Genomic DNA, 27,906 nt, shown 5'->3' on the forward strand with positions numbered 1-27,906 from the left:
TGGATATCCGACAATTAATTATGGAACGCCGTTGTTTTGCTCGGTTTTCGTTCGAAGCGTTGTAATTAAGTGGCAAACGTTCTAGCCGCGCGACACACGGCGACACAGAAACGCACACATGCACGTGCACAAGTGCAAGTCGGGTCGCAGAGGGATGCGGCGGTCCCGCTCAACTTTCTCTTCTCTTGTCTCGGACATGCACGGCCGAGCCGGGGCTCGCGGACTCTATCCGCGGAACTTAATTGACTGACTTCTCCCGGCATCATGCTGGATGCTCGGTTAATTAAAAGATAGAACATCGGATACGCCAAGGAAATCGTTAGGCGTCACGGTGGGCGACAACGTTGTCGCCCGACGGTGTCCGCGGTCGATGTTTCCAACGCCTCGTTCTCGGGTTACTCGCGCTCTACGAAGAGGAAGCTAGATAAGCCGCGAGATTATCATTAATAACGTATTCGACGTGGTAAAGTCGCGCGCGCGGTCGGTTGTGTAAGAAATCCGCCAAATGTTTTTTGCTTATGCGAAATCGTCATACGGAACTCTGAGCGAGATTCGATCGCAGTTTCGCCGACGCGTTCTCGGGAGAAATTCGATGGTACTTTTATTCGATGTTTAATGGAATGCACGCTCATTGTGCATTATAACTCGGAGGGCCGCAGTCGGCCAGGGAAGTAAAGAAAGAAAAAAGCGGAGCCACTTTCGAACAGGCGCGCGGCAGCAGCGCGTATGATTCGTATTTGAAAACGTTGCGACATCCCCGGCGTTAAACCGTACGCGGACACGCGTTATTTTTATATCACTTGGCCGCGCGTCGAATCGCAGCTGCGGACCGCGCGTTCGAACGCGGCGATAATCGATGCGCGCCGATTGGCCCGCGCGACATAACGCGAAAATATTATAATCCCTGAGCAGGGCCGGGGGTCGGGCCGGGCTTGAATTATGAAATGAAAAATATCCGGCGGGCTGCGTCGACGGCGCTCCCCGTATCGGTAATGAATAAACGGTGCACGCCACCCACCGTCGCGCATCGTGCGCCGATAATTCCCCGGCGAACAGAATCTTTTTATCAGGGCCAGTTTCATAATCGTTCCGCGGATACTTTGGCATTATAAACGGGGACTCTCACCCGGTGATTTTTTCGCCGCTTCCACGAAATTAATGCGATGCAGCCTGACCGGGAACCGCTTTCGTTGCGAAGATCGACACGTGCTATTGGAGAGAGAGTATCACGCGAAAAAATGCATACCCGTGATGATAAACATCTATCCTCGCCTGTAATGCACTCCGTAAACAGCGCAAATCTATATGTTCCTGGGAATGTATATAATTGGTTACATGATCGAAAAAGGGAAAAGTAGAAACTTAACAGTAAACGCTGGAACAAGAGACCGACGATCCGCGTGCTTGGGTTCGAATAAAATTTCTCCAAAAGTGATTAAGTAATTGGCTGTGCCTCCGTTAATTATCGGGTTAATACTCTTAATTAACTAGAAACCGACTACCGACGATAAAGTGTATTTGATTAGACGAACTAAAAACTGCTTGTGTAATGATAATTCAGATACGGTGGGTATTGAGAGAATCGAAAGCTGATTCGGATAAACGTTTCATTATATCTAGTATTAAAATTATGTATTCCAATACATTATCATTCTGTTTATTAAACTTTTCATCATTTTTGTATTTCAACAAACACTACATTATTCGGCAGGAAAGAAGTAAATATCTACTAACTATTACCTCGATATTTTCTTTGAATCTCATTTATTTACTTTCTACCTCTCAATTTTATTCCACTCTCAAATCATTCCTGCAGCAATCGCATTAACAGTTTTTATCAAAGATTTTCAATTGGTGTTGCTATTGACATTATTAAAAGCGTGCCGAACGATCGTTCGCGCGGATAGCAAATTCGAGTGGCATGGTGGCAATAGGACGAAAGATGAAAGGGAAACGACGGAACCTCTTCCTGATCCCCGCAGACGGCGCCCTAGAGGCCGGATTATATTTGCTCGGTAAAAAGGAGGGCGCGAAAAGGACGAGAAAGGAAAGGGCGTAACTAGAAAACGGCTTGATAAACACCTTGAGCGAGAACATCCATCCATATATTCATGAGAGCCGCGGCCCGGTCGACTCGAAAGCCTTTCCCATTATTGCATAAGGTTACGTTTGCGGTCGGTGAAGCAGAAATGCAGACTTTGCGAAAATTCCGCCAGTGCCGTCTGCTTGCATGCTCGTCAACCACGAGGATTTACCTCCTCGCGCTCTTAGGCTGCACTTCCGTAACTGTCGCACTCGAATACAAAGTTCCGCGCGTTCGATTCGCGCGTATCCAGCCAAAAATCACAGTTGCCCTTTTCGAGCCAGTGTCGAGAAACAATTCAGCCGTCCGAGAAACAATTATCCAAAATGGTTATACTCATACTATTGAAAGCAATTTAAACAGTTTAATGAAATCGCGCGCGTAAAAAACCAATCAAACTTCTCGACGCTAAGATATCATTGAGGCATTGGTCTCCCTTTTCCACCCCAACCTGCAATAATACCTATTATAGCATTAGTTATAAGTATTAATTATTAGTATATTCGTATGAATACTCTTAAATAAGTCAAATGGCAGACTGTAGATTCTTATTATAGTTCATACTTTTAGATGTATTTGTAAAAAAGGGATTTAGTACCCGTAAATAAATAAAACGAAATGAAATTAAAAACAGTAAAAAAATGGGTTCACTCGCTTTAACGAATGACTCAGGTTCGAACGTTGCAGACGTAGGCTTTCAACACAGAAAGGTTTTTGCATCGCTAAACATCCTAGCGGCCTCTGTATAGTGATAGAAAATATGATATTCGAATAATTATGTAAACAAAGTATTATAAATCACCACAGATTACTAGGAAGTATAAACTTTAGAAGCAGCTAGAATGAAAATCGTATTAAACGCAGCGCGCTTGTAACACAATCTCGACAGATTACCGAAGTTCCGTGTGCGCATAACACGAGGCGCTGAAATCGAGAATTAAGGATTTCACTGGAACAGACTTGGGCGTAGAATAATTTCTTGAATAAAAATGATCGCATGCGAATTACTCGATTATCGGAATCGTCGATCGGCCCGCGTCAGTATGATACGGTTGGTTATATAGTTGCGTTGAATTAATGAACGTTGGAGAATTAAGAGAAACTGTGAATAGTTGCGGAGTCGTAACGGCAGGGGAATGTTATAAGACGCGCTGATCACGTATCTCTTAGTATTTCCCGTTTGTTTTAATTGCTCGACGGGGCAGGAGGAGGAAGATGGACAGCGAACGTGATATAATAGTTGCGCGAAATAGATTGCCGTCGGTGTAGAATTACAATCAGACGGAGGAAAATTGACCACGTAGTGGCGTCGATGCGTGTTATTAGCTTCAAATTCAATGAATGAAACTGCTGCGTCCACAAACAAATAGATTCTTGTCACGGTGTTCCGCGCAATTACCTAGCACCCGTGAGCCACGTTTCATACAATTAATACGGGTCATTACGTTCCTCGATACAGATATTTCTTTCACCGTCGTTCGAATTTTGCCACGCGCGGCTGACTATTATTCCAATTGCTCCGATAAATGTTTGTCTAAGATAATTAGCCGAATAAATTTTTCTACGCCCAAGCTTTCGTATGGAAAATAATTATTCTTTATTCGTTCCGAATTATTTTATATTTTTAATAAATACAATGTTCTAACGACTGTATCCATTAACACAAATAAACTGTTATTCATTCTCTTTATTATTTATTTGTAACACAAATAATATTTTCCAATACCACGGTATAACGATATCCTTAAAATCATTTCGTCTGGAACGACAATATCGCGGTTATTCGTACACGAAACATTATCCGTTAACATTGTCAACGTGTAAAAATCACGTAACGGTCCACAGAGATTCGAATCAACCCGCACGGCCGCCAATAAATTCGTCGAAAATAATTGAATATCGCCAGATGTCGATATAGAAAACTATCGACAAACATCTTCCTATCACATTCCACTCCGTACCCGATCAAACCCGATCGAAGCCAATCGAGGCTGACTCGGCTCGCCGAAACGCGCCGGGCTCCGTGCCGGCTAGGCCGCGAGTCAAATCAATATTTTCAGATTCAAATATGGAGATTCAAATTCAGATATATGGAAATGTATTCCCGCCGATAAGCCTGATAAACCACGGATACGCGGGGATATTCTAATGCCTTCCAACAGGCGAGATCAAGGTACAAAGTCATTCCGAGATTAACTGCTCTCCCGGGAGCGCGGGAGTTGATAACCCAAAAATCGTTGCACCGCTGACCGAACGAGTCTGCGGATGGCTAGGTGTTCAGCCCGCGAATATCGACTGGATAACTGTTTCGCCGGAAATTCTATCGGTTTCTTCCTCAAGAATCCAGGTCGTTTTATTTTCGTTCGTTCCGTCGTTATAAATTGACGATCGTTCGCGGGATCGTTTTAGAACCGTGTGCCGCTGTTTTACGTCTTGATTGGATCATTAAAAGACACCGGGTGAATTCAACGTGACAGCTGATTCGGAAAACGTATTATTTCGACGGAAAAGATGTGACGAGGAAAGGAAAATGAAACATGATGTATGGATACGTTCGTTAGTATAGGGAAAAGTTATTTTATCCCCGATAGGTGATGGAAGTTAGCTGAAAAGACATCGAGGATGTAACTCGGACGCCTTGGAGGCGTCGTAACGGTTCGCTTCCCGCTTTAATTAAGCTCTCAATATTAATGAAGCTCCTGAGGATGTGAGTACAGAGATGTAGAAACGTATTGTGAACACTAATCGGATTAAAAAGAGGTGGCGGAGTTGAATCCGCATTACTTGCACCGGTTCGCTCCGATGGCTCATCCTGTAATTGAAAACTTGGCGACTCGGCGAACGACGACGAGGAGAAGTTCGAAGACGATCGACGCATAATTCTTTCGAGAGAGTCGAGACGCGATCGCGACCGTTCGTCTATTATATTTATTTCCTTTCCGTTTCACTAACGATCGAACGAATGTCACGGAATTTCGGAGAAACTTCGGACACCCGGCTGGCAGAAAATTAACGTATTCCTACAAATCACGGCTATAATCGTCAATTTTCTGTTGACATGCTGGCGAATTGTGTCATGTAAATTTTTTTGCTGAAAAAGCAACGTGTATTTTTAAGTCATTTGGATCCACTCTTTGGCTCCTTTTCAACCAATTCAAACTTTCATTTTTCTACGTAGGCGTACTCTCGTCTGTCTAATAAATATTTTGAATCTAAATAAATTACACTAAAATAGTTACTAAAATACACATATTTCTACTTTCTTACTCTTTTAGCTATTGTACGCAATATAGTGGCTTTCGTGCATATCGTCTTTTTGAACGGTACGCCACTATAGTAGCACAAATCTTTCTCTGTCATCGATAGTGGTGCACATTATAGTCTAATCTAATGTAATTGCACAGTGGAAAATCCTATCAGTCTCAAATCGCAGTGATATTACGTTCATGATATGCAGATCGCGTCAAACCTTGCCGTGTAGAGGTACAGCTTCACGGCTGGTCCCGCCGTAGCTAAAAGGTTAATAATATTTGAAATATATATTTAAAGTAAGGGTCATATTAAGTTTAAAATTTGGTGTTTCAAATTTCTTTAAAAAAATAAGCTTCCTTCTGAGACCGACGTAGTGAAACAAAGTGTGAATAATAGATAAATGGATGAAGAATCGAAAGATGGCGTCGAAAGAGTCCTAGACTCATTCGAAAGGACACTAAAGCAGCCTCGGAAATTGTGCGGCACAGTTAAAGAAGAAATTGAACCGAAACGTGAAACAGCTTGCTAAATCTCGTCTGACAAAAGCTGTCGGAGGAAAGCGTCGTCCGTGACGTCATCCTCTTCCTTTCCTTCCCCACCGACTTCCTACTCCGCAACAATTTCATCGGCACGCTCGAGTTGCCCGCGCCCGGCTTGGGCAGTTGCGTCCCCTATAAAAGCGGGGGTAGGCCAACGAGAAATCAGTGTGCTCACTGTCGACCAACATGAACAGCACAGAGAAGCTGAAAGTGAGTAGCCACGGCCGGGCCGCTTGAATTCCCGTCTCTCGAGAGCCGAGGGACGGGAACGCAAGGCTTGGTCTAACCGGCGAAAATTTTAACGTGTTATCGTCCTAGACGCAATCGACGGAATCGTTAGTAGCGCTTGCTCGGCGAGTTCCTTACTCGAGAAGCTTAAACCAGATTTCACTCGTACATGTATCTCTTCGTCTATCCTATCAGTTCCATTTAAAAGAAAACAAGACTTGTTGAAAATTTCCATTACAATTATCTCTTCGTTAGATGATAGAATCTGTACGCGATAGAATTCATAAGCCATAAAATCAGCAACGATAATCCTCGAACAGAGTCGATCATCGGAAGCATTAACGTTCGAAAAATTTGTTCCTCAGATTTTGCTCGTCTGCGGCCTGGTGCTGTCCGTGGCAGCCGAAGAGGCGAAGAAGTCTGCGCAACCGGCGAGCGCCCAACCGAACGAGTCGAAAACGAAACGCGGCTTGGAGCTGAGCCTGGGTGATCACGGAGGTTTCGGAGGAGGTTTCGGAGGTGGTTATGGAGGTGGTTTAGGCGGCGGATTCGGTGGCGGTCATGAGAGCATATCTGCGGAACACGTGAAGGCGATCACGGTCACGAAGACGGTCCATGTGCCGGAGCCGTATCCGGTCGAGGTTGAGAAGCACGTGCCCTATCCCGTGAAGGTGCCGATCAAAGTGCCGATCGACAAGCCGTACCCCGTTCACGTGCCACAGCCGTATCCAGTCACCGTAGAGAAACCGTACCCGGTTACCGTAGAGAAGCCAGTGCCTTACCCCGTCAAGGTTCCCATCAAGGTGCCGGTAAAGGTGCCTTACCCAGTTAAGGTGCCAATCAAGGTACCGATCTCGGTGGCGAAGCCGGTCCCCTACCCTGTTAAAGTGCCGGTGGTGGTGAAGGAGGCAGTGCCAATCTACGTGAAGGAGCACGGCGGCGGCGGATTCGGCGGCGGATTCGGCGGTGGTTACGGTGGAGGATTCGGCGGACACGAGCTCGGCGGTCTAGAGCATCACTACTGAGGCTGAGGGAGCAACCGAATCCCGCCTCGACGAGGTTGGAAGTCTTTGACCTTCCGCGTCGTGTATCGTTCGACGATTACCGGCGGCACGTAACAGCTGATTTCGCGAAACCGGTTCCACCAGAGCACGAACGGCAGGCCGATCGACCCGGCCGATCCGGAGCTGAACGTGCCCCGCAACGGAACATTTCGCTTCTAATGAGTGATCCCAACCTCGAATTGTATTATATAACGATGTACTTCGTTTCTTTTTTACATATGTACATGTACACAGATAAATAAAGCGATATTTTTATACATACATACATGCAGGCATGCACGCACGCGATTACGTAACCCCTGCAGCGGAGCGCGAGATCGATAGCGGAGGAAGAGAACCGTGTTAGCGGTTACGTGATCGCGGGGAATCGCCGCGGAACTTTCACCAATTAATGTTACGTTAGGTGATACACCTGTTTTACAGTTGGGCCGAAGTGTCACAGGGAAAAAGGAGCGCGCGGGTCGTTTGCACGGTCGTTAAGGCGAACGGTGTCCGCGCGTTAAGTCATAAGTCGAGAAAGGAAAAAGGAAAGAAGGAAGGAAACTGTGAAACGTGTTCCTTTCGGCGTACGTTCGAGAACGAACGCGTTCGTCACTCTTTTTCAGCGGTCTTAATATCTCAGGCTTATACTCTGCGACATTCCTGCACTCAACGAAGTATATTCAACAAAAAGTTTTTGAACTTACAGGATCATTTCCGTCATGAGATTAGTAATATTTAAATTTAAAAGCTTCGGATTTATCCGAGATCCGATTTCCTCCCGGAGATAGAAACGTTTGCTCCTTGAGCGTTGGTTTAATCACCCGTGATATCTGCGGGAATTAAAATTCCAGTTCCGCGTATCCACGAGGCGGGCGCACTTTTTTCTCGTAATTTGATTTTATCGGACCTAGCCAACACTGGGTAGAAACTGAAAGTGGCTACAGAATGGATACGTAAATTTTAAAAAGTAGGAAAGTGGGTACCGCGGACGGCGGAAAGCGCAACGCTCGAATTGTTACGTACGAATGCACGTCGAGAAATCGTGCAAGCTTATCGGAGACGATAGAGCGTAGACTGGTATGTTCCAGCGGACCCGCTTGGGAACGAGGAGACCCGCTTAAGACAATTTCGAACCATTGACGAATACCCTCTCCGCGAATATCCGGTTTGTCGACCTTGTCCACCGATCAAGGGGAACTGCATCGATGCGGCACAATCGCGTTTCACGCTGCCGCCTATCGATCGTTCAATTGTATCGCGTATCAGTTGTTCACCTTTGCGAATCACGGACTGACACGGACAATGTGTCGCAGCGCTCGGGATGCAGGTAACGTCAAACGGGATTGCAGTATTTAACTGAAGGAATTTTCTTTCTACCATGGAAAATATTACTTGGACAGAGGAAAAAGAGCTAAGCGTTTTAACATGGAGTAACGAATTATTAACTTATACATAAAAAAAATAGGAAACTAATGTATTAACTACTAGCACCGGAAACTATCTTGTCCAAGAAATATTTAAATCTTGGATTATTTTCCTTCATAAACGAAACACGAGAAACAAAGAACCACATATACGCCATGCGCGACAAACTATTAATTCAGAACATTGGAGTTTCTATGAAGCATAGCGCGCCGGGAAACGTTGATTTTACGTATATACCGCTTTAAAGGGGTAGTTTATAAACTGCGAAGAGTCGAGGGGTTCCCGGCCGTTTAATACTTACCAAGTCGTTAAGAAATAACCATTAGCCGGGTTTATCTCTTAGAAACCAGGCGAGTTTTAAAGGCGTGCTAACCGATACTTACGCGCGAAGCCTGGGAGACACGCGGAGACGGTCGGTTAGCAAATCCCGTTATTTAACATGCGCCAAGCTGGGTAATCATATTTAATGGTCTAGGAAGTTCGCATAACAGAGCGAAAGAGAGAGATTTCTTCGATTAGTCGCGGACCGAGCGCGGATGGCGTTCGGGTGTAAAGGGAAACCGATGCAAATACAACGTTCCCGCGGCGCACTACGGTCAAAGTATTCCGATTGCATACCCGTGAGTTACGTTTCCGTCAATTGTGACGTAAAACGTTTCTTTTTGCGCGAACGCATTATTTTACCGGTCTGCTGCTTCGCTGTTCTTACCGTAATCCCGGCGCGGCGTCCCCGGGAACACGAAGAAAGAGAAAGAAGGAGAAAAAAGGAACGCGAGAGAAGAAATATCGGTGTCTCTGAAATATGGCCAAAGGTTGCTCGTAAATTACTCTTAGAAAGCTATCATAGCCCGTGGACTACCGCTTCCGACAGCGTCCGACATCTTATACAATTCCGTGATCACCAGCGATTATGTTTGTTCCCGATATCGAAAGGGGTTGAACATTCCTGAATAACCACCGCTCGCATCAAATTTTGACATGTTTTTCCTGTTTCACGCGCAGGATCATTCTCGAACAACCAAAAAAAAAAATCGTTTGTCCGAAAGTCGGAGGCCGCCATTTCCAACGCTTCCTCGTTCCCCAGAAATTGGCGCGAAATTGTCGGGACGCTTCCGAGAAATCGGAGAACGCGGCCGCGCCTCGGAGTGCAGACGCGTCTGGCGACGTTGCGCAACGGCATCTGGAACGGCCGTGTTTATCGTTTTACAATTTAAAGAATCGTGACTTGGCGCTTGCATCAATCTCCATTGTGCCTTCCGCTGAGCGCCTGGAAAGGAGCGCGCGAGGAGGTCCTTTCACGCTCCTCTTTTTTTCCTCTCATTCTTTACGCCGACGCGTGGTACGTGGAAATCCGCTACGCGGCATTACGTCAGGAGCTTCCTTACGTACGCGATTGCACTGCGGCGTTATCGCGAAATCCTTGTGCGTTATTATTTCCGCCATTTGCTCAGTCCCAGAACCGTACCGCGCGTCATGCTTCTTTCCACCCGACGCGCGTGTTCGATTTATACGGGGCAATTTCACCCGTTCACCGACAATCCGTGCGAAGTAATTACGGCCGCGACGTGTTTGCTTTCCGCGGGTTGTACGACAGCCATTGATAGGGAGAGGTCTCGTTCGTCCGCGCGTTTCGTCGCGGGCCCCCCTTTTTCCCCGTTTCGCGCGTCACGTCGGTCGACCGGCGAAATCGCGTAACAAATTGCACGTTGATGAATGTACGACCAGTTATTGCGGTAACGTTCGAGGGTTTGTCGAACCGCCGCCCGTTAGAGAAATCTCGGTAAAAAAATAATAAGAACACGCTCGAAACCGTATTCGAAAGTGATGACCGAAAGGAACTGTTTCGACACCGTGGGGAAAGAGCGACGGGGGGAGGCGGTTAACGTTCATTCGCGAGCGAAACAGCGCGAAGAGCGCAACCATTACTGCGATCATTATCGGTAAACGGTACATCGCACGCAGTGATAAAGCTGGCCGAGGAATGCGAGTACACGCGCGCCTAGGAAACTGGAACTCGCTGCACGCATGAAGAACCGTGCCCACTTTTTATTCCCCATAAACCTTCTTTTTCCCCTCGCTTCCTCTGAGCGATGACGAAATGTGCTAGTTTTCCTTTCACTTTCCGCATAAACGCGTGAACTTCGCGTGCGTCAATGGAGCTTCAGCAAATCGAATCACCAGTCCCGGGCAGAACGAGGTTTTCATGAGACACTTCGACACGGAAGTGGACTCAAGAATTGGGTCTGACCTGACAACGCTTTGGTACAGTAATCGCTCCCTTTTCTTCCCTCCTTTTTATTCGAGGATCCACAAAATTCGTGAGGTTTCCGCGAAGGCCACCCGCGACACGGTGCGGTAACGTGAAAGGAGTATGGAATCCATTATTCCACACGATCCGTCACGTTCGTCGATAGACGAGCTTGTTTGCTCGAGAAATGATCGTCAACGTTACGTTAATATTGGTACTGTCAACACCTATGCGCTTCCAGTTTGCGTTTTACTCGTAACTTCGAATCTCGGTATAGCTTCGCGGAGGCAGTGAATATGTAATTACAGACAGTCAGCTGAGAAACTGATATAAACTGAGTAGAAACTACAGTTACGCGAACACAGAAAACATAGCATAAATTTAAGTTTTATATCCTTTGTTGAGTCGTTTTACATTCTTAGAACAAGGAAACACTTTACCAATATTTAATACTACATAGAACTATTAAACCAGTTAAATAAGGAACTACAGAAATCAATACCCCCACTACATTACCAAAATACAAATTTAGATATCTTATACGAAGAACAAACGAAAACAACAGTATGATTCCACGAGCTGCTTTTCGTATTATGTACGCGTGATTCGAAGAATCGTCGAGAAGAACGCCGGCGACAAGCGACATTTCTGTTTATCACTCTATTAACTGGTCTACCGTGGTCGCGGAATGGTAAATGTGACTTTCCTCGGAAGTATACCGCCTGGAAGTTTCTAGGTATTGCATAAGTCCGGGCGGGCAGGATTATTTATTTAAATTCCGCTCGGACCTCATCAACGATCTGTCTCGCATGATGCAGAGCACTATCGACCTTTCTACTCCCTGCGCGAAGTTACCGGTCTCCCTCCCTTTTTGTATCTCTTATTTGCATCGTCGCGGAGAAACTTTCCAAGTTTCACGGCACCGGAACCACCCATTGCGATCGAAAGTTCCTTGTGCCAAGACCGTCGCGAGGTTTTGAAAAATCTTTCCGATGGTGTCGTAACGCCCCACAGTCGCAGCATTCAAACATGCAATGACACGAGTCAATGAGAGGCAGGTATACCGCGGGCAACGCAACGGTCCCCGCATTTCCTAGGTCGGGCAACATCATTTGTACGTCACAATAAATGCACGTCGTATTGCACGCGTACTGCCTCGACGTTTAGCTTCCGCGAAGTCATAGCTCGAATTAAAAGAAACGTTCTATTTTTAGAACCGGGAATAATAATCGTTAAACAACCGATCCACCTAGATCCGACGATTCGAAAATTTACTTTCCCCCCAATGTTTTTTTTTAATTAGCATTGCTTCTGTTACATAAAACACCGCCTCGTTACAAATGTAATGGTACGGTTAGTACGAATTTAGAGAAAATTTATTGATGAAGTGAAATCGCAAAATAAGGTAGGTTTAATGAGTTCGTTTAGTTGAAATGCAGTAAATGGGGTCCATTTTGTAAACGGTGAATTTGTTACAGATTCTTTGGTTTATTTTATAATTGCTAATTACAAAGCAGTAGAGAAATTTATATGTAACGTGAAATTTCTGTTTAGAAAACTTCAACGTCGGCTTTGTAGTAATGGATATTATGTCTCTTACCAAACGTGGTAAGCGCAACAAGGAAACTATTTACTGGATGAAAGGAATTATAACCGTCGCATTATGGAAATGACAGAAATGTCTAGACATCATTAATTTACAAGTATACTAAAAAATGTGGTTTTTTGTGTAATCGAATTTTATTCATATTTTTTATTCTTTCAGAAAGTGCGGAGATAAATAGAACTGAAAGTGAAAGAAAACGTCTGTACATAATTTGTTCCGCATTAAACCTGTTGAAGAACAGTATTCAAATTCAAGTGGTATAGCTAAATTCACTGTCTGCAAATTACATTAACCAGGATTGGTATCTACTGTACCAACGATACCTTCGTTCTTCATATTGCAATTTATTTCTTCATCATCTGTTTGTTTATTTAAATGTACAGTTGATATACAATCAGTTTCAACTAATGTACTTTCATCGGTACAACTATTGATAGATACAATACCCTCATTTACTACATTGGAATCATTGCTATTGGTACCGGAACTAAGGCTCGCAGCGGCAGTTTGTTTTAAAGCTAAATATTCATCCACAGAACCCATCGGGTCTTTTTCTGGAACTTTTTTATTTACAGTTTCTATCACGGGGGATGACGACGGAGAATTTTTATTCGGGGATGCAGTAAGTTTCGATAGCCTCTGACGTTCCCTTAATCGTTTACGTATTTCTGACTGTATCTTCGATTCTTTTATCACATTTTGAACATCGTCTGTTTGGTAGTATCGACTTGCCCATGTTTCAGCTCCGCTTGGCTTATGGGCAGAAGACGTTTCTGTTTCAGATTTACCTTGGTCACTCTTCTTAATTTGCTTATTTTTATTTTTATCATTTTCACTGTTCTCCATATCATCCATGTCATCACAGTAATTGTCTAAATCAATTATTTCATCTAAATCACTAGACTTCTCTTCATCTAAGTTTGCTACATTTAATGCACCTGATGCTTCTACCGAATCTTCTTTTTTAAGAACCGGTTTGTCAAGCAGTTTTGACTTATTACTGTCCCCGACTTCATTTCCATTTAATTTCACATTCTCGTTAATGCATTCACTACTCTTCATACTCTTTCTATGTTGATTTTCACTATGTGACTTTACTTTATGTAGATCCACTTTACAGCTTGCACTTTTCTGTTGTTCCTTTGTATGTGATTTTTTCTTTACCCTCTTTCTTTTTATACTAACTGGTTTTGACTGAACATCACTATTAGCTAAATTATTGCTATGAACTCGTTTGGAAACATCGTTCTTATGTGCTTCTGATATATTATCTGTATCTTTATTTTCATTTGAGTTATCTGAATTAATTGTATTGTGTGCGTTACTAGTTTCCTTATCTTTGATATCAACATTTTCTTTGGTCTCTATAACACGTTCGTTTTGTAATTTTTTATTTATACGTACTCCACTGTGAGCTTCTCCTTCACTCTCACTAGATAATAACTCAATAGTAGTAGTTGGTTGAACAACTAATACCACATCTTCATCCTCAATATTACTGCTCTGTTGAGCACTAATAATTCTTTCCAACTGTCTTCGACAATTTTCTTTTTCTTTTTGTTCATCTTGTTCGCTTTTATTTCTAGCATTTGCACTGTTACCACCCTCGACAGACTGAGCAGCATTTGGTACAATGTCCTCCTCTTTCCTAATTAAAGCTCGTATTGCTCTTGCCCGCATTTCTAATTCTAACAAATCAAGTAAACTATCACCTTCTTTTTCCTTATTTTTATCTACTTCCTCCTCTTTTTTTATTTCAACATTTTTAAGGACATTATCAGAAATTTTCTTATTGGTATATTTATTATCATTTTTCCTCTGAGATAAAATTTTTCCTTTCTGTTTAACTCTATCTTTATTTATCTTTCCCTTTAGAGACTGTGATCCTTCTTCTTTCTTAAGTAAATCCTCATCACTAAACCATTCCTCTGTATCTGAGATAATTTCTAAAGAAGGTCCTATTAGCACAAAAATATTTCTATGTAATATCTACTCCTCTCTACTATTACCATTAACTTATATGATTGTTCATCTTGAATTTTCAACATACCTGAATCGTCAGACTCAGTTGTATCTGAGGATTCTACCATAGCTTTCCCATTTAAAATAGATAATATACGAGCTTTTGACATACCACTTAATTCATTTGCACACCATTCCTCTAACTGACCTAAATCCATTTTCTACGAAGAATGACTTCACATTATATAAATGAGTTAATTAAACTAATAATAAACTTACCTTTAATACTTGTGGCAACATCATTTGTATTTTTTCTGACTTTACAGACTTGAAAAGTTGACGAGCTAGTTCTCGACGATCTGATAAATATTCTTTAATTGATTTAAGATCTCGTGCATCCACTTCCTCATCAGATGATAGTGATGAAGATGTACCAGATGAACTACTAGCATCCTGAAATTATATTTCCATTCATAATGAATACGTCACATTAATTATAAATAATACATTGATTATAAGTAAACCAAATGTTATTAAGAAATGTATTCATCCAAAGTATGTGATACGGCTCTTGTAAATATAAGAATAAGTAGAGACAATAAGAATATAAGAAAGATCAATTATTACCTTTGTACTATGTGTACTCTTTTTTGACTTTGACATGTTTCTTTTTGAAACCGTTCACGAGTAAAAAATTCGCACAACCTCTGTATACAACTCTATAAACATTCCCTAAACGGAGAAAACGTTACGCCACCAAACGGACTTCACGTAAATTATATCCTAACTTCAGTATCGATTTAGTCACAAGGCAATGTTAAAACGAAAGCAGTTTTCTTCTTTATCAATAATGAAGAAAACAGGTTAAATTACAGAAAGAGGTAGATTTTTTCCTTATCAGTAATCAGAAACTTGGTTAATCGTAGAAGAAATTAGTTCCTGTTTTTATCGATAACTGAAAATATGGATTACTCTGCCTTAAAATGTCTGATCAGTTAATACAAATTAAAATAATTTTTTTTCTTGTCAATAACTAGAAAGCGGTGGTGAATAATAAAAAATCAATAGGTTCTTTAATATAACAAATTAAATTTAAAAACAATATTTATTTAATAGATTTAATAGAAATCTATTAAGTGGAAAATTTTCCTTTCCAAAGTTGTCGCAAATATAACATTATTTATAAATGAATGCTTGTGAAGAAATGTATTTAATGTACAAAAATAACTGACAAACAGTATATATTTATTATGAATGTAAACCATTTAAAATAATTTGCCGTCAAGAAGTGGTAATTTCAAGAAAACACATGTTTAATTATTATAAGCAATTAATATTTATTAAAGTCATATAGGAGATATAAAGCCAGTTAAATCAGTTCGCATTACAACCGGGTGGTTATAATTTTGCCATTTAGGGGGTGTTAGCCTTGATCCAAGATGCGAAGGAAGATACTCTTGTGAAGACATCAGGATATCCAACGCCGCAGGGACGTCCGAAGGAAACAACACCAACTTGTTCGCCGTTGTTGACAAGAGGACCGCCAGAGTCTCCCTAAAATTAGAAGAGGAAATCCGTTAGAGTTAATTATCACGTAATAATTTTCTTCTGAATCCATAAATCAATTTTAAATATTCAGTGTTATGTTGATAATCGTAGTAATGATGAATGAAACTTACGTGGCAGGCTCCTTCGCCGGATTTGGTGAATGTGCAGATGTGTGTATCACGCAGGTTGCTGTGGGTCTTCTTGCACTTCGATTGAGAGTAAACTTGCAGGTTGATTTCTTGCAAATTGTCAGGTACACTTCCTCCAGCCTATAAGCGAAATAAATAACAATTAGGCATCTTTTTGTACTGGCAGAATATGAACGTAAACTTTTAATTGGATTCTTAGTTTATCACTTAGTATTTTCTTGAAGTGATTTATTCACGTTAGAATTTTGATCCTTTCTGTCAGATTTAACACCAATCACTTTGTCTATGAAAGTTTATATTTCAACAACTAGAATTATCTGAAATTGGTAAAAAAAATTATTACTAACCTTGGTCGTTCCCCATCCAGACAAAACAACAGATGATCCCTCAGCAGTTTCCGAAGATGCCAGTTTGACTGGTTTAACCAAGTTGGTGAAAGCAATGTTCCTATTAACGCGAAGTACAGCAATGTCGTTAACAATTAAAATGGAACTGTACCGCGGATGAACTGTGATCTTTTCTACTCCATAGGAAACTCCTTTGACACTCAGTTTGTTAGATCCGGCGACGACAGTTACGGCTGAAGGAGAGGTTCTGTAGAAATAGATTTTTTTTACATAGAATACATTATACTCTCAGAAAAACGGATTTATAATTAAAGTAACTGATTGGACAATTCATGAGTTGGATAGCGTTATTACATTTTATTATTTCATCAAAATTATTTATAGTTAAGTTAATATTTTTGTTTTTAACTGTGCATAAATCAAACGAAACTTCAAGTTTACTGATTTGTCCGTTGGATATATTTTATGGTAAGATTGTTTATAATTGAGAATTGATTAGTGGAAGTACCAAAAGACCCTTACCCTTCAACACAGTGAGCTGCGGTAAGGATGTAACGCTGATTGATGATTGATCCACCACAGAAATGTCTTCCGTTGCTCTGAAGCGACACTTGGTATGGGAATTTTCCAGCAGGTGCATCTTTTCCACCCACAATTTGGCTCTCGGGGAAGGCTGTATTAAGAAATTTAAATTAAGCAATTTCTAAACTACAATTGTTTAAACTGTTATTAAATTATTCAAGAGACACTGCTAATATTATTTCATCAACGTCCAAAAATATTCGTGTAAACATTTTAACAAGTGAATTAATATTTACAATATAATTATTTGTAGTGTAATATTTGCAAGATAATTTCATCAAGGAAAATAAAGCTGACCCTCATGATCAAAGCATATATAGTTGGTACAAAGGGTTCAAGAGTAATTTAACGTTAGAAATTATGAAAATATAAATTTCTTTCCAGCTTTCTCTTAAATGAGTAATTTCCAACTTGATTTAGTGGCAATTGTTTTTACTTACCGAAAGCGGCAACCGCTAGGCACAGTACAAGGATTGGTGTGTACATGATGGCAAGAATCGCAATTCTGTTACTGACAACTCTATGGATCAATTTATATACGTATCGAGAGCGTACGTTCCATCGATAAAGATAAACAAAATATTAGATTTTTATCAATATGAATAAGCATCGGTTACAAAGAGTGGTATTCTCAACGTGTGAGAATTCAGTAGCTTTGATTGCAAAGATAAAGTGACATCCGTATCGTGTACGTTTATCGGATTTCTTTCTTTTTTCTTAGAAAGAGGAAGAGATTAATCTGATAACGAGTATACACTCTATAAACTTTTTACTGGACGACGTGAGTGACACTTTGAAATTGATAATACGCAACCGTCAATCGAAATTCGATAATACAATCTTTTAATTATACCTTCTTGTGAAATGTCTCCTATCAGAGTTTAATCAAGATATTGGAGAGTATTCAATTACAGGCAAAAAGAATCATCTCAGATAGAAGAAATATATCTACCATAGTCTCTGTTTTTGTGTACGAATAATATTTGAGTACACTATTCTACGTGTTGTCGTCTTTTAGGAACATTTTTATGTGATCTATATGTAACGTGATTTTACCAAAGTAAATATTTTATACTATACAAATTCCCTGTGAAAAAATGTTAATATCCGCTTAATTAAGAACTTCTAAAGTAATTGTTTCATTGAAAATATTTTTGCGAAATTATTTGAGCGGTTTGCAAATTTTCAAGAAGTATTTGGAACATAAAATTAGACAGTTTAATATGAGCTACTATTATTGAAGATATTGACACGTGTAATCCTCTGTCATTATTTCATCAGGCTTCCAAAAATGCCAAGTCTGCTCTTATACAACACGATGAGTAAAAAGTTTATTATGAGTGAAGCAAGCCTTGGGACGGTATTTGCAAATCGTTAGCACGATGGTCCTGCTCGGGACAAGGGTTGAAAGTTCACCGACGTTTTCATCAGGCAGGTGCACTGTAATGCAGGACATCCATTTGACAAGCTTTATTTCGTAAATTATACACTCCATATTTACATAGTTCAAAATGCATATTATTTTTCAGTAAAATTTCAATCAACGTTTTCAAATATAAACAATGAACGCTGGAAATTCTATTCTGCGTGAAATATTCTGTGTGCGATAAATGTGTCAGTAGTTGATTGAAAATAAAATGAAACGCAAATTATATAGTCAAATATTTTTTATCCATGAAATTAGAATCGGGAGAGAGATGTTAATAATTTTTACCTGAGATTAAGAGGCATTTTACTTTTACTCTAACTATAATGTTATTAGTACTAGCATCTAAGATACTAAAGTATTAAATTCCAATGAAGAAATTTAACCAATATATTATTCGATGTCACTTCGAGAATCTGCAGAATGAATTGAGCTTTTCACAATTGTTTCACGTGATCAAGAAGTATAAGTACTTGTCATCAATAACTGTAACATTTCTGTAATGAAACTGTAATAGAGATTGTGGTAAACCATTAACTGATATCATAGTGAGTACTGCTTGCTCAATCGATATTTTTCATAGAAGTTTTCTGTTTTTTTGTTCCAAATTGAAATTTATCGCAATAAGTAACCATTCTTCATCTGTTTTTGAATGAGTATGAAATTCATTACAAAATGTATCTATAAGTAGATTTTCCTGAATTCATGTTATCTTTTTATTTTACTTTCCTTCTGGGATACCTTTCTTCTTTTACTTTTCTACGTTTTACTGTTTTGGGGCCACTTTTTTCATTGCTCATTTCGTGTTTTGCTTTGGAAGCAAGTGGCGCTAAAATAAATAAAATAAATAGATAAAATAAATCGAACACCATCGAACCGCGGTCGAAACACAGCTATATAACTAACTCGTGTTTCATGGCATTTCGAGCGATCTAAAAACCGAAAGACGACTCACAGACACATTTATTTACATAGTTTCAACTTAAATGCAACATATACACGCATACATACACTCATACATTTTTTACAATAACTAATGATATTAATATTTTTCTATATACATAAGACGGTCCTTTTTACCTCACACTAAAGTGTTCTCAGGTTTTCCCTCATTTTGCCCAACGAGTCGTAATTTAGAAAAAATTCAAAATCTACACTTCATCGTGCGAGAAAGTAATGACTTAAATATAAAAAAAATACAGCTTAACGAACGTAGAATCAAGCGGTAGACTTAACTTTCCCAATTTTTTAATGGGAAAGTTTTTAATTTTTTAAAGTTACAAAATAGGGGTTCCAACAGCTACATTAGATCAAAACTTGTTCACTGAATGTTCACTGAATGTTCACTCTCAATTGAAAAATAAATGTCTCTTCATCTATGTAAAACATTACTGTTCCGTTTTACGTTATTCTCCTCTACTTATTTTGGTATCTTATACGTTTATCAACATAATGGAATGACGACCATGAAAATAGTATTGGAAATGTGAATACGATGAACTAGAACTATTTGCACTGTTTTCTTTTATAAAAGAATAAAAACTTCAATGTATATGTTATCATTTCAAATAGACACATTAATCAAATTATAATAGTCAATACGAATCATTTGATTCCTATCTCTGATTCCATATCTCCCATCAATTGTTCAATCGAATAATTAACAGATTTCCGAATAAAATCCGTCAAAGATAATTGATCAGCAGATCATTGCTGGACGAATGGAAATATCCATAATCGTTTAGCTTAAAGGTGATTAAAGTAGCTTAATTTTAATTTGAACTTTATTCCATTGAAAAGATAATAATTTAATAAACATTTTCAAATAATTATACCGATTATAAGAAAAAATATTACACGTTTAAAATCATCCTCATTAACTATACAACGAATCAATATTACTTTTTTCACGATTCATCTAATTACACAATGTAGTTGATTTAATTTCCATAAAAAATTACTCTTATTTCCTTTTAACATTTTTGTGGTCGGTTTTCGTGACCGATCGTAAGCCCGTCTATTGAAAGAGAAATATCAAATGTGTACGATAACAGTTAGCGGAAGCACAGTTGATTAAAAATTTGCAATTCACGAAATTACATCCAATTATGATACGACCACCGGCATACCGTCATCGGTCATGTTTAATTCTCGAATCGAAGTCGTTAGATACCAACTGAAAAAAAGACAACGATAATTTCAAGAGCGTCGTAGCGTGATTTGACGATATCACCTTTGCACAATGCGTAGATCGATAATTAATCCGATATTGCGGTACCACGTAGCCCTTGGTATCGCGCGGATCGTTTCGCTGACGAGTCTAGCGGAGCGCGTTAGCTTCGACGGACACGTAATATCCAACGTCAACAGTCCGGATCGTCGTGGTAAGACTAATAAGAATTGCGGTGGCAAGTAATTTTGTTCATTGTGTATTCTGCAAATGAATATATCCCGGGCGTTCCTGGTAATTCGCCGAGCATCCGGGGGGATTTCGCGTCCCCAAGGATCAGAGGAGAAGGCGATTGCGAATAACAAGAACCCTTCGCCTGCCACGAGTCTTGATCCTGTTAACGGGATCATCCGAGCACCAGCGATAGAACCAAAGACCGTGAGATAAAACTAAACTCCCTTGGACTTCTCTCTGCGCCTGTTGTTTCGAGGTTACTGGATCAATCCAGAGGAAACTCTATTTTTCCCTCTGACCGCCGCTTTCACGCCCTTCCCGTTCTTCATTATTGTATAAACATCTTTTCATAGTCAAGATGCCTTATTTCGAAATAGTTCCGAATCATTTTATATCATACCACTCTGAATTATTCGTTTTATTCTTTTAAAGTCATGTCCTTTTCGTTTCTAATTACAAGAAATTATTGAGTTTAATATTTCTGATTTCCTGTGGACTTATGTATTATTGTTCAAGCTAGAGTTAGTAGATTTATTTTGTTAACATGTATCTATCTTTCAAAAAATTTCGATTAATTATGTAATTATTTTCGGTAAAAATTTATTTGAAAAGCTTAATGCATATTTGCTTATGCACGTACACATTCAATTAATATAGTATGCTTTTATAAAAATAGAATAAAAAAGTTACTTTAAATAATGAGGCTGAATAGATCGTCCATGAAAATAGTAAAATGCGTTTTATTTTCATTGTTTCGAAATTCCTTGAAAATACGAAAGAACTTACGGACTGACCCGATATTTTCTTAGATTGCCATTCGTACGGTAAAATATCAAAGAGAATTTTGAAAACTATGAGTAAAAGCGTATCAGTAGAATGGTTTGCAAATCAGATTTCCCGGTATTAGGCCGATTCGTAATGCTCGGTCACCGTATTTACATATGCATATCATTTGTCGTATCACAGGGGAGGAAGCCCTGTGCTGGTAATATCCCACAGGACTCTCCATATATCCAAATCGCATTACTGCGCTGCCTATTTCGTGCTAAGGTACGCCGTGGACGATTTGATATGCGTGCGCCATAACCGAGTTAACAATCCGCTGTGACAGATGGTGATCCGAGCGATTTTGCGGGCTCTCTATCGTCGTTCCATCGATGCGTTTCCGGTCCTCGCAGAGCGACAATTAGTCCGAATTCCTGATAAAAGGAAATTAAGCGGCTTGCGAAAAGCAATCTGAATTTACATGAAATGTAACTTTTTATTGAAATCATTGAAAAGCTATTACACACAGTGAGTCAAGGATTTTTCTTGTAGTTTGTGAGGCGGCGAGCGGAAATTGTAATAATTCGTACGATTGCTTGAAATACTGGCGTCTCCTAGAGACAAGAATTAAAAGAATTTATTTCAAGTAAGATAATTTCTTATATCAGTTTATAAAAAGAAGGTCAATTAATAAACGAGGATCGATAATATTTGGCAATTCACTGTAGTGTTAGCAGAACCGACAAAATTTGAAAAAAAGACTTGTACATTTCATTGAAGACACTTGAATGAATATTTACAACTAATTAAAGATATTCAAAAACATTCATAGAACACTAAAGAATATTATATATAATCTCTTCAACGCTATGATTTACGGAACGCGACAATTTGACGCATATAGGACTTTATAAACATAATTCAGTAAACGTTCCAATCTTAATTGACTTAACGATTCCCAAGATCCGAATGAACGATCGTCACTTTTTCTAGGAACCTACCACACGCGCTCATAAACCTAGCATTAACACTAGATTTACAAACATCTCCTATTCGGTTTGTTCTATCATCCTCAGAAAAATGATGCCCATTCATTTAAATCTTAGAAATTACAGATTTAAAAGTAGACCCAAATATTCACCAGATAATATTTATAAAATCTAATATGCCTCGTTGACTGATTCCATAAATCTAGTGTTAATCGAGACATCCCGTAGCAAAAATTCTTCTAAACGTGTCGTTCGCCCAACGAACGTCGTAATTCGTATATAATTTAAGGTCATCCAACGATCCCACGGTATTTCAGTTCATTTCCACTTCATTTCAGCCGTGGCACTGGACCAAAGCCAGATCGTCTCGCAAGTACTTCCGCGTTTCTCGGAACGAGAATTACCCTCCTTCGGAAAATGTATTCCCGTTGATCGGGCAAAAAAGGTGCAAAGGACGCCCGCGAGCGTCACGCAGAAGAACCACGCCGGAGATTGCCAGCTCGAGTGCGGTCCGGGTCCCTTTCACCCCCGACTCGCGGGTCGCCGATTCCCCGAAACGGAAAGCGAACTCGGGAGTTTCTTCGACTTTCTTGTCCACCGGTCACCACTCCGCCCTCCACTTTGCTGGGAACAATTTCGCGACGCGAGCGGGGTCGGGCGAACCCCGGCTCCCGGTAATCACTGTCGAAAAATTGCCGAACATCATCTTTTCGGCCGGTAACGTCGGGAGATCGATGGGAATCCGCTTTGAGTTGTGGGTGCGACGACCCGAAAACCCATGGAACGTCGTTACATACCGAAGGGGGCCACGAGCTGCGCGCCGCGCCGTTCGAGTGGGTGATGGTTATTTTTATGCCCCGTAATTATACATTTTTCTGGCCGTTGCCTCGAAGTTTTAGGGTTACATTTAGAACGGGCGAAATCGGCCGGCCGCGTTTTCGCGCGCGTTTCTCCCACGATCCTGCGGGAGAGCGACGCCTCGTCGTTCGCCGCGGCGAGAAAACCGCGCGAGCGTTCCCCCCTCGCTCGCAACCCTTTCTTCTTTCGTGGGAGTCCGAAACTGCCTCCTTTCCGCTAATTTTTTGCGCTGGTCAGGTATACTCTTGTGTTTTATTGCGGGCAATATTTCAAATTGAAGAGGACCGGCGCGGCGGGGGTGGATGGGGGTGAATTGCGGGACCAGGCAAACTTTTGGGGCACAAGATTGCTCGAGGAGCGTTGTTTTTGCTGAGAACCGAATGAGAATGATTGGTTAGTAAAATTCTGAATGAATAAGTTAGTTAAGTAAAATACTAAGTGCTCAACGTGGAATTAATATTTAATGAAGGAGTGAATAGAGGAATGTTTGTATATTCAGATGAACTCAACTTTTGCCTTTTAAGCCTACATTCGATGTATGTTTACCGAATTAATATACATTTTCCATTTGGATACAAATTTTTATAATTTCTTACCATGGAAGCTTAGTTCTACATGTGGTAATGACAATTACAGTTATTAAAAGAAAAGTAATGCTACACAATCGAAGCATCAAGAACTCCATTAAAGATTTCCACATAATTGATGTCACAACATGACAATCTACCTTGTCACGTCTAATTAAAGCGTCGTTAAAATTGCTTAAGATGGAGCCCGATAGTGAGCAGCTCCGTTATAATTAGAAGATCGATTGGGAAACTCTATCGTGATAAGGCGATTGATGAAAGAAGTCCAATGTTAAGACCGTTGGCGATAGTAATGACAAAACGTTGCCCCTTATCGTCGCCGTGATTTCCAAGCTCGTGACGCCGCGCGTTCATCGACGAGCAGCTCGGCCGCGTCGTATACAGGGTCGAGTATACTTACACGGAATACCATAATAATTACTCGCGTAAACGCTACCCTGTGTTTACGAAGGACCTATTATTAGTGCAAACACGTATTACCGTCCGGTTGTTCTCCGTTTATGGCTGGTAAGTGATTTCAACCACGGGCACCCGTAGAAAGTGCCGGCAAATTGAGCACTCGAACGCGAAGAAGACGTCAACGCGCGAACAGCCTCTCGCGTTACAGGAATTCAAAGATCACTTTCGGGTATATTAGTTCCCTTACCGGCCATTCGACAAACAACCGCCAATTCGTTTACGTTTATGCCACGGCCGCGCCGGCAAACCTGGAATTATAAATTATCGGTCAGATCCGCCGGCTATTTGTTTAATATTATTTGCTCACACAGCGCCTACGGTACGAGCGCCTCTCGCTTTTGACAATTCAAGATTTACGCTCGTCGCCGTTACGATCGACTGTGTCGGCATTGAAACCACTCGTATGTCCGAAACCTCTTGTGTCTTTAAAATATACCGCGAAAGCGTGCATTACGTTACAAATATTTTGTACTGGTTATATATTCTTGATTGATTAATAATTATTCTTAATCTTATAATCATTCGACAGTAATCAAAACAAATAACCATACTATCGTGCTTCTTCAAATATCTTTTTTAAATTACCTTTGTAACCTTGATCAAGCTGTAAGGTCTTTTTCGACCCAAATCGAGATTAACTTTTGCTGTGATTTCTTTTAGGGGACAGATGAAGGTTAAATTAATCTCTAACTGAAGATCTAGCAAGGCTTGTTTCGAATAAATTTTTAAGCGATATTTATATATACAGACACCTGATACACAGACAATGATATAACAAACTGATATACAGACACCTGTATTAATAACTTATATAATATTTTATAACTCTTAAACATTTCAATCGTCGAGAATTTCTGTCTTTTCCCAGAAAGAGTATAAAATAAACTTTATTACGTAATGACACGTAGTAAGATCGATATCTCGTCGATCGAGGGATATAGCTCTTGGCCGTCGATTGGACCCGATGAATCCCGGCCGACAATCGGAGATCGTGATTAATGGACTGCCCGGTAGATTGTCGGTACGCGCCGACGAATCGGGGACCGCTTAGCGTGAAATTTACCTGATGAATTGTTCTCACAATTATCATGATCTACGGGTTCGTGGATCTGAGAAACACGAAAGTCTCGGGCCCAGTCCGCTAATCTTTCTTCGGCGAACCCTTCACTTTGGCCCCCAAAGCATCCCCTCCGTCTCCTCCTCCTTCGAGGGCAGCCGTCTCACCCACACTCGTGGGCCCCCATAACGATACTTTTCTGCGGCGCAGAAAGTGGCTGGCACCGGCGCAGAAATCTTGGAAATTTTTACGTCGATCGAGATACTATAATTATCTTTCTGGGCTATGCGGTATGCAGCGCAGTCGGTACACAAGAAAAAACTCAGACGCCGACGCATCGTTTCTTCTTTTTCTCCCACGATCGACCGTGTCTGTCGTCTACTCGGTCACGGAAGGATCTAACAGCGGGAATAAGGTAAGAAAGCATTCTTGATACTTTCCTTTTCCTTTCAGGAAATTAAGGAGTGAGTTTGGCATCGGCTCGCAATCGCAATTAGTCGCAATTCGCTTCCAATAATGAAGGAGATTAAAATTTGCGTTGTTTTGAGAAATAAATGCTTTTAAGATACACCTTTTAAAGTTCAATTAAAAATTCTAAGTTATAGTACGACATACATATTAAATATTTGTTTGTTGAATATTGTATTTGACAGTAGTTTTCTTTGGTTCCTTTATAAGTACATAAAAAAGCTTGAGTATGAATGTATAGATTTTAATGACCTAAATCTTAGTATGTTTTATCATATCTATCAACGTCCGTAAAAATTCAAAACAAAACGAGTAACAATGACTGTCTTATTTTTTATCCACAATATTAATTAAGTTGTTCTATCTATCTTCACGTAAGTGACTTGAAACGTCTACAAGTAACAAAGCAATCGAATAAAAAACTGCTAGAACTAAGAATCAATCAGTACATTCAATATTGATAATTTTCTAATCTTCTAAGTATAATATGCTAGAAGTACTAGGTACTTCACCTATATCGAAGAATCCCGATTCTGATAGAATCAAGATAAATCCAAGCTAAACTTTACAAGCTATAGGAGAATCGAAAATTCAGTGGGTAGTCCAAACACTGATGATCATCTCGGAAGAATGCGCCACCATGGTTTAGAGTGGGGGTGCAACTAGACGCGATGGTTCCTCTGAAATCGTTTCGCAAGATTCCAGAAGAATTGTAGACGTCCACAAAACGTGATTTATGATAGAGCTTCGGTTGAGGTGGAAATAATTTAAGCTGCAGTCTCGCCGGGATCACGGTGATTTTATCTAATCAGCGTGTTATTATCACGGATTAACGAAAATGGTTCGGATTATCGGGCCGACAAATAACCAGCCCTGTCCGAGGACGAGATTTGATCGATGATCGAATGATTCATTTCACGTGACAACTACGATAATATAATTTAGAAACCGGTATTTGTCAATGAGCTCGAAGAGTATTTTCTTTATCTCTTATCATCGATGCTAATTTTAATATTTGTCCATGCGTGAAGACGCACTTCATTGAAACACTATTCCGGTATTAGGAATATGCACGTGTGATGATTCAGTGATTTTTCCTAGTCACGAATAGCCTATAGGTGTTCTAATTGATAAGAATCAGTGGACCAATGTTGGCTGATGGAAGTCGAGAATCTCGGACTCGGACTAAACGTTAGTTTTATTATTTCAGATTATTGATATCTCTGAGTGTCTCTCTCGATCGATGCACTACATTCCAAAGTGAAATAACTATACGTATAAATCGTGCGTTGTGTTGTAAACACAGCCAGTAATCATGTATAAAGCCGAGTAATCCACATAAATCCCGCGTTATCGTAATTTATATTATTATTAATTAATACCATCGCGTATCAGAAGGTGAGTATCATTTGTACATTTAATTCCTGTTTATTCAGTGTATATTATGATATACACTCGCATGTTTATTAATCATAAATCTCGCAAGTTTATTAATCAATAATTCGCGGTATATCTAAATTAAAATTCTTTATCTCCCTAATTATATGCTGCTATATATTTTATTACCGATGTCAACGATACTGCTAATTACTTTACTATTTACTATTAAATGCTCCTTATTTCCGGCACGGACCACAACATATCATTCACGCAATCGCGTTCTCTATAGCCAACAAACAAAAATACATAATCTAAACAAACATTCTTTCTGTCATCAAATCGTTTCGAAATTCTATTTCTTCCTCCGCGCATTGCTTATATTAACCCCTCACACAAGAAAAATACATTCGACGCTTGCTAAGTCAACTCACAAGATCCCTCTCACATAGAACATAATTACAAATACCGAAGATAATCAACAAATCGAATAAAACTTCA

General features: G+C 40.2%; 3 protein-coding genes across 4 annotated transcripts; 1 reads left to right on the plus strand and 2 right to left on the minus strand.

Annotated features, from left to right (window-relative positions):
- The first annotated feature begins 6,052 nt into the window (after positions 1 to 6,052).
- On the plus strand, positions 6,053 to 7,427 carry LOC116433366 (uncharacterized). Its single transcript, XM_031991355.2, has 2 exons — positions 6,053 to 6,084; positions 6,468 to 7,427. The coding sequence occupies exons 1-2, from the start codon at positions 6,061 to 6,063 to the stop codon at positions 7,125 to 7,127; spliced, it is 684 nt and encodes a 227-aa protein (XP_031847215.1). The 5' UTR covers positions 6,053 to 6,060; the 3' UTR covers positions 7,128 to 7,427.
- Positions 7,428 to 12,290: 4,863 nt separating this feature from the next.
- LOC116433362 (uncharacterized) lies at positions 12,291 to 15,337 on the minus strand. Of its 2 annotated transcripts, XM_031991351.2 has the most exons (4): positions 15,017 to 15,337; positions 14,669 to 14,842; positions 14,478 to 14,610; positions 12,303 to 14,385 (listed from the first exon to the last, which is right to left on the minus strand). In XM_031991351.2, exons 1-4 carry the CDS (start codon positions 15,050 to 15,052, stop codon positions 12,716 to 12,718), a joined length of 2,013 nt encoding a protein of 670 aa, XP_031847211.1. In that variant the 5' UTR covers positions 15,053 to 15,337; the 3' UTR covers positions 12,303 to 12,715. The 2 variants fall into 2 exon arrangements, with proteins under 2 accessions (XP_031847212.1, XP_031847211.1); XM_031991352.2 differs by lacking the exon at positions 15,017 to 15,337 and having other exon boundaries at positions 12,291 to 14,385; positions 14,478 to 14,597; positions 14,669 to 14,817.
- Positions 15,338 to 15,701: 364 nt separating this feature from the next.
- LOC116433363 (chymotrypsin-2) lies at positions 15,702 to 17,626 on the minus strand. Its single transcript, XM_031991353.2, has 5 exons — positions 17,456 to 17,626; positions 16,956 to 17,106; positions 16,434 to 16,680; positions 16,069 to 16,206; positions 15,702 to 15,943 (listed from the first exon to the last, which is right to left on the minus strand). The coding sequence occupies exons 1-5, from the start codon at positions 17,499 to 17,501 to the stop codon at positions 15,803 to 15,805; spliced, it is 723 nt and encodes a 240-aa protein (XP_031847213.1). The 5' UTR covers positions 17,502 to 17,626; the 3' UTR covers positions 15,702 to 15,802.
- Between the last annotated feature and the right edge of the window lie 10,280 nt (positions 17,627 to 27,906).

The sequence above is a fragment of the Nomia melanderi genome, chromosome 6, assembly GCF_051020985.1.
Source record: "Nomia melanderi isolate GNS246 chromosome 6, iyNomMela1, whole genome shotgun sequence".
NCBI classification, from domain to species: domain Eukaryota; kingdom Metazoa; phylum Arthropoda; class Insecta; order Hymenoptera; family Halictidae; genus Nomia; species Nomia melanderi.